A 14,666-nucleotide genomic window follows, 5' to 3' on the forward strand; every position below is an offset into this window, starting at 1 on the left:
TCTGAAATTCACTTGATGGGTAGAAGGATTTGAGAAGCAAAGCGCGCGTCAACTGCCCCTTGGCACATGGGCAGAAGGAAGGGTCCCCGATCTCAGCCGGTGTCCCCTCCATCATCCGTGTTAGCCATTATCAATCACTGAGATGCCGACAGCACCACTTGTCTGTGTGGGTGGGCCGCGCCTCCCAGGCCTGTGGGCCACCGTCTGCACTGAGCAGGCTTTTTGAAGTGGGAGGGGACAGTGGCACCTCCTGGCTGACCCGCCCCTCGCTTGGCACCGGTGGGCGAGGACAAGCCACCCTGGGGGAGTGGAGTGTGCAGTGGGGGGGTTTTGGTCGGCTCCGCGGGGCACCAAACCCCTGTCTGTAGCTTGCTGTGTGGGATAGGGCATGTCTCAACTCGAGACCCCATTTTCCTCATTGGCAGAAACGACGCAGCAACACCGCCTGGCTGTTGTGAGGCGGCCTGACTCTGCTTCCCGCTTTCCTCCCGGGCAGAGGTGGGCACATGCGGGCATATCCTGGCGCCGCGGCTGCGTCATGCACCCCTCCTCTTTTCTCCAGGAGCATCACCCTGGGGTCGGGGTGGTGCTGGGGACCCTCCTGTCTACACCGCAGTCTGATAGGAGGGCAGGATCTGTCGCCTGCGGGGGCCTGGTCTCTGATGACTGTGGTGCCTGTATCTTTGCCTCTTTGGGAAGGGAAGACACACTCTGTGGGGAGAGCGATGCTCTGTGCAGGTCACAGCCTGGAAACGGGGTCCCCTGTGGAGCTCGTGTGCGTGCCCTGACCCCTGCTCTCAACGTTGGTCCTGGCATAGAACCTCGGTGGCCACCTGTGACCACACTCTTGCAGGCCGGGGAGCAGTGAAGTATTGATCCATGATTATTGAAGAATGAAACCCCTAATTGCTGAACCACATGCCCTATTACTTAGGTTCAGTGAAGGCACTCGAGGTGGTATTTGATACGAAGAACACTTTACAGGACAGACTTTTTTTTTTTTTTTTTGCGGTACGCGGGCCTCTCCCTGCTGTGGCCTCTCCCGTTGCGGAGCACAGGCTCCGGACGCGCAGGCTCAGCGGCCATGGCTCACGGGCCCAGCCTCTCCGCGGGCATGTGGGATCTTCCCGGACCGGGGCACGAACCCGCGTCCCCCGCATCGGCAGGCGGACTCCCAACCACTGCGCCACCAGGGAAGCCCCAGGAGAGATTTTTAAGTGAAGAAAAGTCTATTTGTTATCTTCATTGGTGCCTGAGAGAGAGAAAATCAAGAAATGGTTGCAAACCCCTGTGTTCCATAGGGACATCTCTGGGGCCACTCACGGACGCTGTCTCAGGGCCTCATCTGGAGGAAGCCCAGAACTGAGGCCACATGTGGCTCTGAAGCTGAAATGACAGACTGAGTTCCCCGGCTACTCTGAAACTGGACTATTACAGGAAACCTGAAGAGAGGTTTTAAAAGTCTAATTAACATAACATTGTAAACTATCCTTCAGTTAAGAAAACAAATCTAAGCTTCCTTCTCTGGAACTCCGTCCTCAGTTCTGCGTATTCCCTCTTGGGCCCTGGTGCCACCTGGACATGTTATTATAGCCGGGCCTTTGTAGTACATCCTCGAGGCTGTGCTGGCTGGTTTTTATATGCAGGGCCGTACACGGAATGGGGCCTCAGTTCCTGGAACCCTCTGGTTCAAAGGTCAGGGCTGAGGTCACGGGGCATTGAGGTCGGGGAGCATGCCCACACTCTCCGCACCTTTCTGGGGCTTCATGCCACACAGCGTGTTGGAGTGATGACAATGTGCTGTCTCCACAGAACACCATTTATTATCCTGCATGTTGAACAGAAGCTGTCTTCCCGTCCCCAGACCCGTTGTCCGGAAGGCTTTGGAGCAGCGCGGGCTCTGGATCTCTTGGCTGTGATGGGCTGCAGGTGTCAGTTAAAGGACCACTGAGCACCCAGTGCGCGATTTGGGTGGAGGTGTTTCTTTGGATGAGGTGCTCCTGCAGCCTTGGAGGAGGGCGTTGGCGCTCCACCTCTCAGGGCAGCCAGGCTCGCACGGGCCCCTTCTGTCCCCACTCTGCACCTTTGTTGCCCCGGTGACGGCACGCGAGCCCGTGTCTGGGCCCCGATCCTCCGGGGGGCCAGCCTCTCCCTGCAGCCTCACGCCTCCCGGCGCCCGCTCCCTCGGTGGCTCCAGATGCCCATCCAGGGGCAGGTCTGTGGCCGTCGGGCCAGTCCTGCAGCGCCGGTCTCATGGAGGGCGGGAACCCGAGGAGGGACCCAGAAGAGGACCGCAGGACGGCGGTGGCGCTGTGTCAGTGTGCATGTGTTAAACCCATTTTATTTCATCCTCACCCCAGTTTTTCTCTGCAGGGGAGAAAAGGGGGCGAGCATTGTGCTCATTTTTCACATAATGAAACGGGGGCTGGAGGATGCCCTGCGGCTGGTCCTCCAGCTGATGAGGGTGGACACGAGCCTCCAAATCCCGAATCCTAATGCCCTCTCCCCTCGCCCCTCCAGGCCGGGTCTTAGCGGGCAGCTGTTGGAAACGGAGGAAGGATGTCAGAAGGGGTGGAAGGATTCTTCTGGGAGGGGCCGGCCACTCGGAGACCGGGTTTAGATCTCGCCCGCTGGGTCACCAGCTGAATGGCACCCAGCAGATGTCCTCCCGTGTGACACGGAGGGCCGTGCCCGGCTGGCCTCTGTCCGAGGAAGGGACCCTCGCGAAGCTGGAGGGTTTGTGGGAGGGGCGCCCGCGAAGGAGTCGCACTCCTCTCCTCACTGGACACAGCTGTTGAGTGTTCTCCCTCTGTGGACGGAGCTCCCTTCACGCAGCAGCCTTTGAATTCCACGCAGCTTCTGAAAGGCCCTGCTGAGGGAGGGGCACGACGTTTGCCGGGGTGCTCACGTGACAGCGTGTTCACAGCCGTGGGCAGAGTCTCTCCAGATGAGCCATTGGTAATTTAAACCCCACCTTTAAATGCAGCGTCATCGTGACCGTCACAGTTGTAGGGATTACATCGCTTAAATCTGAACTGTAGGGGAAACCCTTAACACGTCTGAATTTTCAGAGGATATCATCGATAGAAACATTGCCATCCTAACAGCCTGCAGCAGGTTTCCCAAACCACCAGTCGTGAGAGTCCACAGATCGATTGCAGCCCCCGGCCCCTCCCCCATCCCCCATAAAGTGAGTCTTAGTTGGTTGGAGCAGGACTGAGGATCTGTGACATTTCTTGCACTGGACAGTGGGACAGTGAATGCCGACTGTTGGTGCTTGAATTAAGCCTTTTTTCCCCCCAGGATTCCTCGCTATTAAGCGTCAGGGTGTCACGTGCAGGGTCCTCACTCAGCCCTGAAGCTCTGCAGGTGGTGTGGCCTTTGGGCCACTCTGGCCCTGACGGGGCGCGGGCAGACAGGGCTCGCACACAGCTCTGGCATGCTGTAGGTCACACCCAGCCTGGTCGTATCCCAGAGCTCTGGGTGCCGTCCTAGTGCCTGGTCCTGCCCAGAAGCCGGTTCCGGAGGGAGTAGGCCGGCTCGCCGGGGCTGCTTCCTCCCTGCCCCGTGAGTCTGAGGATGCCCCTCGGTTGCACGTCCACGTGGCTCCCCTGAGCAGCCAGTGTGGACCAGCTATGAAATACAAAGTATCTCTGACACTTGGAAATAAAAGGTGTACAGGTTAACAATTCTGATATCACTATACCTGTATACTGGGATTGAGCATAAACAAATAGGTAATTCATAGAGGTCACAAAGAACGGATACAATTTTTTTTAAAGATGCAGGACAACATATCAAGAAGGTGACCGTTTGTGTAGGCAAATGGATATGTATTTATGTTTGTGACTCAAGGAAAGATTTCTGTGTCTCTGGTCTGAGTGGTTGTTACCTCCTTGGTGGTCATAAGGCAAGGTGCAGGCACTGTGACCCCAAAGTTGACCGCAGAGGCCCTGAGAAGGGGAAGACGGATTATGCGGGCAGAGGTCTCAGACTAAGTCCCAGGGCCTGTGGCCATCAGGGGGCCCACCCTGGGTTCTTTGAAGCTTGACCACCACCAAGAATCTGTCTTGCTCGCTTAGCCAGGGGAAAAAAGCCTCGATCCTGGGTCCCAGCCTTTCTCTGTCCCTTATGCTTCCTGAGCACCTCCTGTGTGCCGGGCCCTGGGGAACCGGCCAGGCACGATTCCTTGGTGGAGCTGACGCTGGGAGAAACAGCCAGGAACGTGGACAACGGCCAGTTCACACAGTAACAGGATGAGCCTCGAGAGGGTCATGCTGGGTGAAAGACGTCAGACAGCAAAGGACGTGGAGTGTGTGATTCCATGTACATGAAGTGTCCAGAATAGGCAAATCCGTAGAGGCGGAAAGTAAATTAGTGGTTGCCAGGAGCTGGGGGTTGGGAATGGGGAGTGAACGCTCCCCATAATGGGCATGGATGGGGTTTCATCTTGGGTGATGAAAATGTTCTGGAACTGGAAAAAATAAAATAAAGAATGCCTCTGAGAAGTTTTAAAGTCAGTTTTAACTGAGGGTCAGTGCTCTCCTCCATGATGAAAACACCTGCGGCCCACGTGTCTCTCTCCTAACAGGTGACGAGCCGCTGGGCGGAAGATTCCGGAAGCTGAGCCTCGAGCAGTATGACAGCAATGCTGGGGAGCAGCCAGCCTTCTCCACATGCGGCTGGGGCAAGACTACCAGTGCGGAACAGGCCCCAAGCCTGGCGCCTTTTCTCTCTTCAGACAACGCCAAGGAGGTATATGCACCCCGCCCCCCAGAGCCTGGCCTGAGCCCCGTCCCAAATCACCAGTTCAGTTCCCCACCCGCCTTCGCCCCCGTCTCACACACGACGTTCCTCCCTGAAGGCAGGTGGTGTTGGGGAGAGCCCAGCTGTGCACCGGCCGGGATCCTGGGTGGGATCCCCGCTCTCCCGAGAGAGCCGTGCGGGCGTGCACCTCACTCACTGCGGTCATCTGAGCCTCTGTGTTCTGATCTGTAGAATGGGGATGAGGGGCCCAGCATGCAGGTGGCTCGTGAGGGTAGAGGTCTCAGGGCTCCATGGCTGGACGGCGGCAGCAAAGGGCAAACAGAAGTCATCGCAAAGGACCCCGAGTCCCCAACCCAAGGCCTCCCGGCGTCCCCGGGAGGGAGGAAGAAAGCGGGTCCGTGTGGATGTGTGCTCCGTGGGGAGATCTACAGAGCACCTTTGGGGAGGCGTACTTAAGGCTTTTATTCAGAATTGAAGTAAGACAGGTTGGCAAACCCCCAAACGATGAACCCTTTGAAATTAGGGTTTCATCGACTCTCATGGTGGAAAAGTTGGAACCTAGAATAGACGAGAAAAGAAAGTCACCAGTAGTCTTAACACACACACACACACAGAACCAGTGTTAATATCTGGGCTATGTCCTGCCAGCCTCTTTTCTGTGCCTGTGTTTTTAATTCATTGGGTATTTTGCGTATCTGTGGACACACTACAGGTGACGATTCTTTTACCTGCCTTTTTCACGTAACGCTCACTTTCCCTCTGCTGCACAGACTCTCTGCTAACTCCACTTATGAGCTGTGTAATGTTGACCACAAGACACTTCCCTCTACCTTGACTGTTATTGAAGCTTCTTCCAGTTTTCCATGGCAGCCTCCTGTCCCCAGTCTCAGACGAGGGTTGGCTCAGTGGGTGCCAGGGGCCCCCAGCTGTCTGGAAGTGGCCTTCACCTAACCAACGCCCCCTGCCGATTTCAGGCGGTGATCACCACGTACCCCCCAGACCTGGGTGTGATCGACGGCAGGATCTTCTCTCCAACCAGCAGTGGCAGTGAGTCCATCTCTCCCACACCAGCATTTCCTGTGTCTCCGGAAACGCCGTATGGTAAGAAAGAAGCAGAGCTCGTAGCGTGCAATCCCACCCCTTGAGGGAGCAGAGGGGGACAGCTCGTCACTCTGCTTTCTCTTTCCAGCGACAAGAAGCCCACGTTATCCTCCGTTCAGCCCATCCGGGCCGCAGATGGGCAGCCCCAGCGGTCTGTACAAAGGAGCTCCTGGTAAGAAACCCACCTCCTTTCCTCTGCTCTGGATGTCCTCTCATGCAGAAATATTTCCACGTGTGTCACATCTCAACTCTGGCTGGGGAAGGTGCAGGGACACTGCGGTGCAGCCCGCTGGGGTTAGCAGTGGTGTTGAATCTCTGCCTGGCGTCCTGCAGGTGTGCTTCTGTTTTCTTCTGCTCACTGGGCACTTACAGGCGTTGATGCGGAGGGTCATGGTTCTCTCAGCAGCCGAACATCGGTGCTTTTCAACTCCGTGGCATTACTTGGAGTTGAAAGAAGAAACTGGAACACCCGACCCCCCCTTTTCAGAGGAAGTGGGGGCCACAGAGAGCAGCGAGCTCCCCGCTCTGAGTGGCACGGCTGCCCTCGCCCGCTGCCCGCTCACACAGACCTGTCCTGGCCCCTTACGTTCTCGGCCGCCATCCTGGATCTCCCCAGTGAGTGGCCGCTTCTGGACGGGTCTGCTTCCTCCCTGGGCACGTGCCGTACTTGCGGGGTCGGATTGGTCTGTGCGCTGGCCCCGGGGAGGGAGTTAATGCAGTGGTGGTGGGTTACCCAGCACCCCTTCCTGGTATGGACATTCCCCACCTGCCTTAAGAGTCCAGGACGGGCCTGGCCCCGGGCAGGTGGGGAGGGGATGTAGCTCAAGCTAAACTTACACTTTCAAATCGCTCTCCTCTGTAATTGTGGATTCCTTATGCGGCTGCTTTTCTGCCCTGGGGAAGCTGAATGCGGGTTCCCACTTCTGCTCATTAGATGCACTTTTGGGGGAGGGGGAAGCAGACATTGTGTTTAAATCCCACCTCTTACGCAGGGGAGGTTGTAGTGATGACAGCTAGCTCCATTTTCCTTCTTTTTCCAGAGAAAACGAGATCCATGTGTCATTTAAGAGAAGGGCCATTTTTCTTCCAAAAGATGCTTGCTTTTAGCATAGAATTAAACTGCACATCTTTCTTAGCAGGTGTAACTGAAATGAAGGGTAAGAAGAAACGTGCGCTGTGTTGGTGCATTTGTTTGTACATGTAGGAGCACAGCATGAGAAGTGCCTGTGTTCCTGTGTGTGTGGTGCACGGACTCACACACGTGAAGCCGTGTGTCTGTTCTTCTATGTTTTAATAATTTAGATAGAAGCAGAGGGACATGCCTCCATTTCCACACAGCCCCCTCCTCCCTGAGTCGACCACGATTAATGGCTAATTTGAACGTATTTAGTGGATTCCAGCTAGAGCCCAGCCCTCTGACATGGAATTCAGTCAGATCCCACCACTCTAAGACCAGGGTCACTGGAAACATGCTGGTGACAGCAGTAGAGGGTGGATGATAAGCTTGAGGAAAGAAGGTACCAGAGAAAACCTTCAGACTCACTAACAGCTGCGAACATGGGCCGCTAGGGCCATTGTGTGGAGCGTCACAAGCCCTTCCTGAACTCGAGAAGGGCCTGGGGGCTGAACGAGCTCGGCGTGCCCTGCGTGCGACGCGGGGCGACCGTCCCGGCCTGGAGCATCAGGCCCTGGGACAGATGTGGACTGCATGGGCCAGCATGTCCATGTGTGACCGTGCGGCCCTGCACATCCAGTGTGGATTAGGCTTCTGTGCAGCCAGTGTGTCTAAGGAACTTTGGTGTGCAGATGTCCGCATGGAAGAAGTAGGGCTTTGATTTCAGATACAAAAAGCAAACATGTGAAATTGGAGCCGTTTAATCTTAAGAACACCTTCCGAGTCTTCCACGTTTTCATTTCGGCAGTCCCTGAGGACGTTAGCCCAGGGAGAGCTCAGAGACACACACACAGCACTGGCTGGGGGCCCCCTGTGCTGTGCACAGTCGAGGGGTGGGTGGTGGCTGACCCCTGACACACAGCGATGGTGGTGGCTCACACTGAGGGGCTACATTCACCCCTCTTCTAAAAATATAAGCAGAAAGCAGTGCAATTATAAACAGGGAAACAGAAAATAAACCGAAGAGGTGATTCTTTGTAAAGATCAATGAATTTGACAAACCTCTAGAAAGACTGGCAAAAGAGAGGGAAGACACATATGCTAATATCAGAATGAAACAGGGCTATTGCTGAAGACCCTGTAGAAGCCAAAAGGACAATAAGGGAATATTACAGACAACTTATGTAGTGTTTAATGATAAGCACAAATTGTAAACAACGTGAAACAGACCGTTTGAATACCCTGTAACTATTAAGGCAATTGAATTGGTAATTTATTAAAACTCCCCAAAAAGAAACCTCCAGGCTCAGATGGTTTCACTGGGGAATTCTACCAAATATTTAATGAAGAATTAACACTAATTCTGCATAATCCCTTTCAAAAAATAGATGAGGAGGGAACACGTTCCAATTCATTATTTGAAGGTAATGTCGCCCTGATACCAAAACCAGACAAAGGCAACAGCAAAAAAGATAACTATAGACTAATTATCCCTTATGAACATAGACACAAAACTGCTTAACCAAGTAGAATTCAGTAACATATAAAAAGAAGTGTACACCATGGCCAAGTGGGACTTATTCCAGGGATGCACGACTGATTCAATATTTGAAAATCCATCAGTGCAATCCACTGTATTATCTGGAGAAAGAAGAAAAATCACATGATATCAATAGGTGCAAAAGAAGAATTTGACAAAATTCACGCCCATTAATGACTAAAAACCCCAGCAAAATAGAACGGAGCATCTACAAAAACCCTACAGCTAACACCGCTATTACTCCACATAACGCCGGAAGTTCTCCAGGGGCACCATGCAAGAGAGGGAAATAAAAGATACCAGACTGGAAGGGAAGAAATAAAACTGTCCCTTTTGGCAGATGTCATGATTGTCCATGTTGAAAATTCTAAGGAATCTACTAAAAAACCTCCCGGAACAAATAAGTGAATTCAGCAAGGTTGTTGGATATTAAGATAAGCACTCAAAAATCAATTATATTTCTATATGGTAGCAACAAACATGTAGAAACCTGAATTTAAAATACAGGTGTCAGGACTTCCCTGGTGGTCCAGTGGTTAATAAGACTTCGCCTCCCAGTGCAGGGGGTGCAGTTTCAATCCTTGGTCAGGGAGCTGAGATCCCACATGCCTCGTGGCCAAACAACAAAGACATAGAAACAGAAGCATCAATAAAGACTTTAAAAATAGTCCACATCAAAGAAAAAAAGTTAATAAAAAAATAAAAATACAGTGTCATTTATAATAGAACAGAAGTGAAATACTAAAGTATAAAGCTAACAAAACATGTACAAGACTTATATGCTGAAAACTACACAGTGTTGATGAAGGAAATAAAAGAATATCTAAATAAATGGAGAGACATGTTCATGGGTTGGAAAACTCAACCTGATACAGATGTCATTTATTCCCAAACTGATGCATAGTTTTAACACAATTCCTATCAAATTCCTGACAAGGTTTTTTTGTAGATATAGACAAGATAATTCTAAAATTTATATGGAAAGGCAAAGGAACTTGAGTAGCTAAGACACTTTTGAAAAAGAATAAAGTGGGAAGAATGGATTTGCCTAATTTCCAGATTTATTATATAGCTACGGTAACTAAGACTGTGTGGTGCTGGTGGAGGGATAGAAACAGAAACCAATAGAAAACCCCAAAATAGACTCATACAAATATGCCCAATTGATTTTTTTTGAAAAAGGTGCCAAAACAAGTCAATAAAGGAAAGATAGCCTTTTCAACAAATAATGCTGGAGCAAGTGGGCACCCACAGGCGAAAGAAAAAAGAACATTAACCAAAGCCTCACATCTTATACAAAAATTAATGTATAGTGGATCAAAAACTTAAATGGAAAATGGAAAACTATAAAACTTTTACCAAGAAAATAGGAGAAAATCTTTGGGGTCCAGGCTGGGCAAAGGCTCTTAGATTAGCACCAAAAGCATGATCCATAAAAGGAAAAATTGATCAATTAGACTTCATTAAAACTGAACATTTTTGCTATGGAAAGAACATGTTAAGAGGATAAAAAGACAAGCTACAGACTGGGAGTAAATCTTTGCACTGTGAATGCTCAGCAGTAAAGAGACAAACAATCCAGTTAGAAAATGGGCAAAGGAGACGAAGAGACGTTTCACCCAAGAGGATGTACAGGTGGGAAATAATCACATGACAAGATGTTCAGCATCCTTAGCCTTCAGTGAAATGCAGATTAAAGCCACAGTGAGACATCACTGCAGACTTGTCAGAAAGGTTCAAAATAAAAATAGTGACAGCATCAAATGCTGGTGAGGATGTGGAGAAACTGGAACTCTCATTTACTGCCGGTGGGAACGGACAATGGCGCAGCCTCTCTGGGAAAGAGTTTGGTAGTTTCTTAAAGACACTAAACATGCAACCACCATGTGACTCAGCAGTTGCACTCCTGGGTTTTTGTCCCAAAGAAATAGACTTACACTCACACAAAAACCTGAACAGACATGTTTATAGCAGCTTTATTCTAAATGGCCCCAAACTGGAAACAACCTGGGTGTCCTTCAGCAGGTGGATCAATAGACTGCAGTCCATCCACACCATGGAACACAGCTCAGCCATGAAAAGGAACCAGAATGTTGATGCAGCGGTGGTGCCACACCTGGGTGAATCTTCAGAGCAAAGCCATTCCCCAGAGTTTACATCCTGTATGGTTCCACTTAACATAATATCCTTTAAATGGCAAAATTATAGAAATGGAGAACATATTAGTGTTTCCTAGGAGTTTGGAGCGGGTAAAGGTGGAGGGGGAGTGGAGGGGTCCTTGTGGGGTGGGAATGTTCTCTATCTTGACTGTATGAATATCACCATCCTGCTATACCTTAGTAAGATATTACCATCAGGGGGAACTGGATAAAGAGTATAGGGGATCTCTGTGTGACTGTACCGTGATCTCAACATTAAAAGTTTAATTTAAATCCCACTGGGGGAAATGGTGTGGCTGTGGTTGAAACAGTATTTATTGGCTGCGAGTTGACAGTAGTTGAAACTGGTGACGTCTTCACAGAGGTTCGTCATACTACTCTGTCTCCTTTCGTAGTTTTTGGAATTTTCTATAATGAAAAGTGAAAGTATAAAATGAAGGAACACTTGGTGTGGAGTGGACCTGGGTGCAGTCTGCCTGTGTTTATTATTGAGCACTTCTGTTCCGCAGTGCTCTGCTGGGTTGGTGTGAGCCCAGAGACCCAGGCCTGCCCTCCTGGAAATGCAGTAGGTACAGCAGGGACGGGCCCAGTGATCCCACGACAGGGAAGAGCCCAGGACAGGACGATGGCACTCTGCCAATTTGTACTGGTTGTTTACCTGGTGAGGAGGTCTGAGGGTTTGGCGGGCGAGTAGGGTAAGTAGGAGCTAACTAGGTAAATGGAGGGGGGCGTTTGGGATGGAGATACAGCAGGGGCGGGCCTTGTGGCAGAGGGTACCGTGGACCAGGACAGGATGGAGACGGGGCTCTGGAGGGCAGTGGAGGGGTGAGAGGAGGCCCAGCCACAGCTGTTGTCTGCAGCCACAGAAGATGGGGGTATGTCTTGAGACGGGGCGACAACTGCTCAGACTTCTGTTTTCACACATTGATCTGGCTGCTGTATGCACAGCAGCAGTCAGAGTAGGCGGTGGGGTAGAGCATCAAAACGGCTTCAGAAATGGTGGGAGGAGGTGGATTGGATTTGTGGGAGATGCAGATGGTGTGATCAGCTGACCCTAGCAGAGTGGATTTGGGCCTTTGTAACTATTTCTGATTTTGTTACTATTAATATTACGATGGCGGCTATGTTCTGGCTTCTTTTAGATAGTGTGCAGTCAGTGCAACACTAACTACGTAAAATTCCTCTGTGTGTCTTATTACATCAAACTGAGCTAGGTACCAGCTTAGTCAGTGTAAACCCAGATGTGTCGGGTTACTTCCCAGAAAACCAGCAGACGAATGTCGGGGAGAAACAGAGCAGGACACCAGTGAAAGGTGGTAGGGACAGATTTTATTTGGTACTATCGCAGCAGGGGAAGGAGCTGAGCTCAAATCCTAATGCAGCAAATACAGCCAAAGAGCAGTGACAGGGTCAGGGGATGAAAAGTTATTACTAAGGAACATCAAGGAAGGGACATTCTTGCCAAACTGGCCCAACAGGATCTTGCTGAGGACAGGCAGAGGGCTTAGACATCAAGGAGGAGTTGAGGAACTTGATCAGAGAGCAGGCAGGGGGGATGACTTAGCAGAATCCTTGCTAAAGGCTGGGCCCTCCGAAGACAGACATCAAAGGCCAAGATCGAGGCTCCAGGACCCTATCTCCGGTTTGGTCAGGGAGGGAGAGTTTGTCTCAGGAGAGGCCCATGTTATCCCCTGGAACCTGGCAGTGCACCTTTGCCTGCAGCTCTTGCCCTCTGCTCTGGGTAGCACACATTCTGTTCTGTGTCCCTGCAGGTCCTGTGGCACTTAGTTTAAGCCCCCAGACTCCAGTGCCAGGGGTCCCGGGAGCCTGCCTGGCTCGTCCCTGCCACAGGCGCCTCATACCAACCCCTCACCTCTGCAGTAAACAAGCAAAGTAAACAAAAAGCAAGCTGAGGTTGGTGATGGGTGGACCAGAGCCCAGAGTAGCCTGCCCTTCCGCAGCATGTGCTCCTGATGTCTTGGGCCTGGGCCTGGCAGGCTCCTCTTTTAAATTACGGTACCTGCCCCAGGAGAGTGAGGGATATTTAAATGTTTACTCAAATAATGAATACTTAAATATGAATTCGCATACTGCTGAGTTCTCCTAGCAGTGTGTTGTAACTAGAAGAGGTGGCCGTAACTCGAAGGACTGGGGACAGGCAGTGGGAGATGGCAGGGCGGCGGTAGGTGCTGGGAGGACAGCTGGCACCAGGGGCTGGACCGTGAGCTCCATGGGGAGAGACGAGCAGGTTCTACCCACCTGGGACCCTCAAGGAGGAGCCTGGAATGGCCGCCCTCGGGACTGTATGTTCAGTGCATCCCTGACACAGCCTACATGACACCCCAGGAAACACATGTCTCCGGGGCCACCATCCTTAGAAATGCCAGGTGTGAGTCTGTGATACTCTTATTTGTAAAAAGAAATATATATTTGGTTTTCCTTGTTTCTGGCACCAAGCTCCTAAAGCCTTTGGAATTTCTTAAGTGATTAGAGCATAACGATGTTTGTCATGTTAATGATGTGACTTTTGGAAAGGATGGAGGGCAGGTTGCCAGGGGAACCAACCTTGTGATTAGAGGGTTGGAACTCTCAGTCCCACCCCCCTGACCTCCAGGGAGGGAAGTGGGGCTGGAAGTTGAATCAGTCGCCAGTGGCCAGTGATTTAGTCGATCCTGCCTATGTAATGAAGCCTCCAGAAAAACCCAAAAGGACAGGGTTCAGGCAGCTTCCCAGCTGGTGACCATGTGGAGATTTGGGGAGAGTGGGATGCCTGGAGAGAGCATGAAAGCTCCACGCCCTTCCCCATGCCTTGCCCCGTGCATCTCTTCCGTCTGGCTGTTTCTGAGTTATAGCCTCTTAGAATAAACTGTTGATCTAGTGAATAAAATGTTTCTCTGAGTTCTCTGAGCCACTCTAGCAAATTATTGGAAGCTGAGGAAGGGGTCGTGACCACCTCTGATCTATATAGCCGGTTGGTCTGAAGGGAGGGCAGTCCTGTGGGACGGAGCCCTTAGCCTGTGGGCTCTGACGCTGTCTCCAGGTAGAGTTGAGTTGAATTGTAGGACCCCCGGCTGGTGTCGGAGCATTGCTTGTTGGTGTGGGGAACCACCCCCAACATTGAATTGGGCGCAGAACATTTTAGAGCCTCAGCAGGAAATGTGTTTCTTGAAAACAAAAATATTAGTAAGAGTTTAAGTAAAGGGGTCATTCAATCTCAATCCTCATGAAGGCAAAAGAGAGAAAATTGTGAAGTTCAAGATATAAATTACTCTGTCATTCGTAGCTGAAAGGCTAAGGAGTCTTGACGATATTTTCAAAATAAATGGGAAAAAAATATGAAGAAAGGTTTCATTAAAAATTTGTTTCTGCTATATCTCAGCTTCCAACTAATCCATAAGAGATTTTTTTTTTAGTTGAGGTAAAACTCACGTAACATAAAGTGACCGATTTGAAGTGAAAAATTCACATAACATAAAGTGAACGATTTGAAGTGAACGGTTCATTGCGTGGGGGACCGTCATCTTTATTTAGTTCCAGAACATTGTCTTGCCCTGACGGTTTTACAAGTGGGATTTAGGGAACATTTGGGGACTTCTGGCTTCAATGAGCACCATTAACTGTTAATGTTAGTTCACTGAAAGAAAAGGCCTTTATGCATTTTGCAGCTTCTAGTTCGTATACCCTTGTTCTGGAGAGAAAGGCTGGTGTTTTCAGGGCCCTGCCTGGGGCTGTGGGCAGGGACTGAAGGTGGAGGACGACCTCTGACCCAGGGCTACTCTGAACTGGCAGGAAGGAGGCCCTGGCCTGAGGGGTGCAGGGTTTGCTTAGTGCTGTCGCAACCTCTTGGAGTTGGACTCAAAGGGTAGAAATGGGTGATGTCTCGCCAGAGGGAGGACGAAAAGGGATATCCAGGAAAGTCTTGTTGAGAGAGAGGGGGGGAGAGAGAGAGAGAGAGAGAGAGAGAGAGAGAGAGAGAGAGAGAGAG

The 14,666-nt window shown here is 50.9% G+C and overlaps 1 protein-coding gene across 8 annotated transcripts in view; it reads left to right on the forward strand.

Moving 5' to 3' along the window:
- Positions 1 to 14,666, forward strand: part of TNS3 (tensin 3) — a 226,698-nt gene that overhangs the window by 164,879 nt on the left and 47,153 nt on the right. For all 8 annotated transcript variants that reach the window (XM_029232983.1, XM_029232982.1, XM_029232981.1 and 5 more), the window contains 3 exons: positions 4,592 to 4,755; positions 5,742 to 5,868; positions 5,957 to 6,040. In XM_029232983.1, the coding sequence (XP_029088816.1) occupies positions 4,592 to 4,755; positions 5,742 to 5,868; positions 5,957 to 6,040 (375 nt within the window). The remainder of the gene's footprint in view (positions 1 to 4,591; positions 4,756 to 5,741; positions 5,869 to 5,956; positions 6,041 to 14,666) is intronic.

The sequence above is a fragment of the Monodon monoceros genome, unplaced genomic scaffold, assembly GCF_005190385.1.
Source record: "Monodon monoceros isolate NGI ecotype Baffin Bay Population unplaced genomic scaffold, NGI_Narwhal_1 Super_Scaffold_2, whole genome shotgun sequence".
Lineage (NCBI taxonomy): Eukaryota > Metazoa > Chordata > Mammalia > Artiodactyla > Monodontidae > Monodon > Monodon monoceros.